This window comes from Melampsora larici-populina, assembly GCF_000204055.1.
Source record: "Melampsora larici-populina 98AG31 unplaced genomic scaffold MELLAscaffold_150, whole genome shotgun sequence".
Lineage (NCBI taxonomy): Eukaryota > Fungi > Basidiomycota > Pucciniomycetes > Pucciniales > Melampsoraceae > Melampsora > Melampsora laricis-populina.
In genome coordinates this window covers 18,063-19,713 of record NW_006768913.1, presented here as the reverse complement: position 1 = coordinate 19,713, position 1,651 = coordinate 18,063, and the positions used below count along the sequence as shown (strand labels likewise).

At 43.4% G+C, this 1,651-nt stretch overlaps 1 protein-coding gene across 1 annotated transcript in view; it reads right to left on the bottom strand.

Annotated features, from left to right (window-relative positions):
* Positions 1-1,443, bottom strand: part of MELLADRAFT_79834 (uncharacterized protein) — a gene marked incomplete at both ends in the record, with an annotated part of 2,509 nt that extends 1,066 nt beyond the window's left edge. The window contains one exon of the mRNA XM_007419250.1: positions 1,284-1,443. Within this exon, the coding sequence (XP_007419312.1) occupies positions 1,284-1,443 (160 nt within the window). The remainder of the gene's footprint in view (positions 1-1,283) is intronic.
* Positions 1,444-1,651: the final 208 nt, after the last annotated feature.

Here is a 1,651-nt window from a genome sequence, read left to right as displayed (position 1 = left end):
ATCACTATTGATAGAATACTAAATGTACCAAGGACAAAGGACTCACCCATCAATCTGTTGAGCTCCCTAGTCAGTTCTCCCCTGCGCGCATCAACAGGTTGAGGTGGCTTCTTCTCGATCTCTTGAGCAACTTCCTTCCCATGTACATATAACTTAAACTTTGTTGAAAATTTCAAATTCTTGTTGGCCCACTCTGAAAACGTCTTGTTGGTTGAAAAAGCTTGCTCCCAGCCGTCATCAATATTGCAGCTGACTGCAGTGAGGTGATAGTGAATGTGGAATCTTTGACAAACTGTTGCAAACTAAGCAGTTTGTCCAAGTCAACATCAAGGTAGAAATTGTGACGTTCCAAAACAAAGAAACTTATGTCATGATGTGCACTTCGAAATGCTGCCAAAGACTTGCGCTGAAGAGTGGCTGTCGATTCAGTCTTGTCCGGTTTCCCGAGATTTTTATGCACTTTGTCGACATCCACCAATTTGTTGAACAGTGGACGATACTTCTGCTCTTCGGCTTCGGATAACGGATGAATTTTTGGCACTAATACTTGGGATTCTGGATCTTCGTTTCTGGTTGTAATGAACTCCTCGTCATCGTCTTCAAATGGTTCGTCGCTTATCTGAGCGAAATTGGGCAGTCCAGCTAAAGCAAAAAATAACGGATCCTTGAACAACATCGTCTCATCTTCTCCCAATTCTCGCCAAAGCTTGCCCAAGGTCTGATTGCGCTCAACCCATCCATCAGAATTGCCTCGCACAGGTACTGAAATGAGTCTATGTCAGGAGATGCAATGGGAAAAGAAAACATGTGATTATATGACATACCATTAACGGAGAGCGCGGCTGGGCAAAAGGCCAAAAATCGTGCATAACAATTCATCTTACTATTCTTCTTTGGTCCGGCATTCCTGTCGGTAGTTGGAGTTAGTCAGTGAAGAATCCCAGCTTCCAAAAGCCTGAGAAGACAAACTTACACAAGAGACCAAATCATACTCTCACTTACACCACCCATAAGTGCCATCATCAGCATTCGCTTCTCATAGTCGATCCGGATTAGCTCCACAAGTGTTGAGATCTTGTTTGGAATCTGATTTTTGTGCCTTGAATTCTTCTTTTTCTGGTCCATAAGGGCTTGCCTGAGTTCAACAATTTTCCAATTTCCAAGCTGTTCCTCGAAGTTCTCAATTGTCAAAGCAGGAAAGCATGAGATGAATTCTGTCGTATCTTGATGATTTTCGGCGGCGCGACGATCAGAAGAGTTTTCGAGGTTGTTTGAGGAGGTACGAGGGTCTGGAGAGTTTTGCCCATCACCATGAGAATCATCGTCAGCCGCATTGTTTTGATTCTGTTGCTTTGAACTACGATTCTTTTGAGTTTTGCGAGTCTTGTTAGTGTTTGAGGCGGCATTAGGTGAGCCGGCACGTTTGTTGTTCCGCAGATTCATGATGACAGTGATGGTCTTGATAATTCAAAGATAAATTGAAAGGTGAATTTGATGTTGACAAGGCGGATCAGAAGGTGGGTCAAGACGTGGAAGAGAGGTTGTACATATAAGTTGTATAAATTGAAGAGTCATGGTACCGGGGCTTAGCGGGGTGTGGTACCGGTTCATGTTATATATACCATACACGGGAGGTTTGATAAATCAAAGG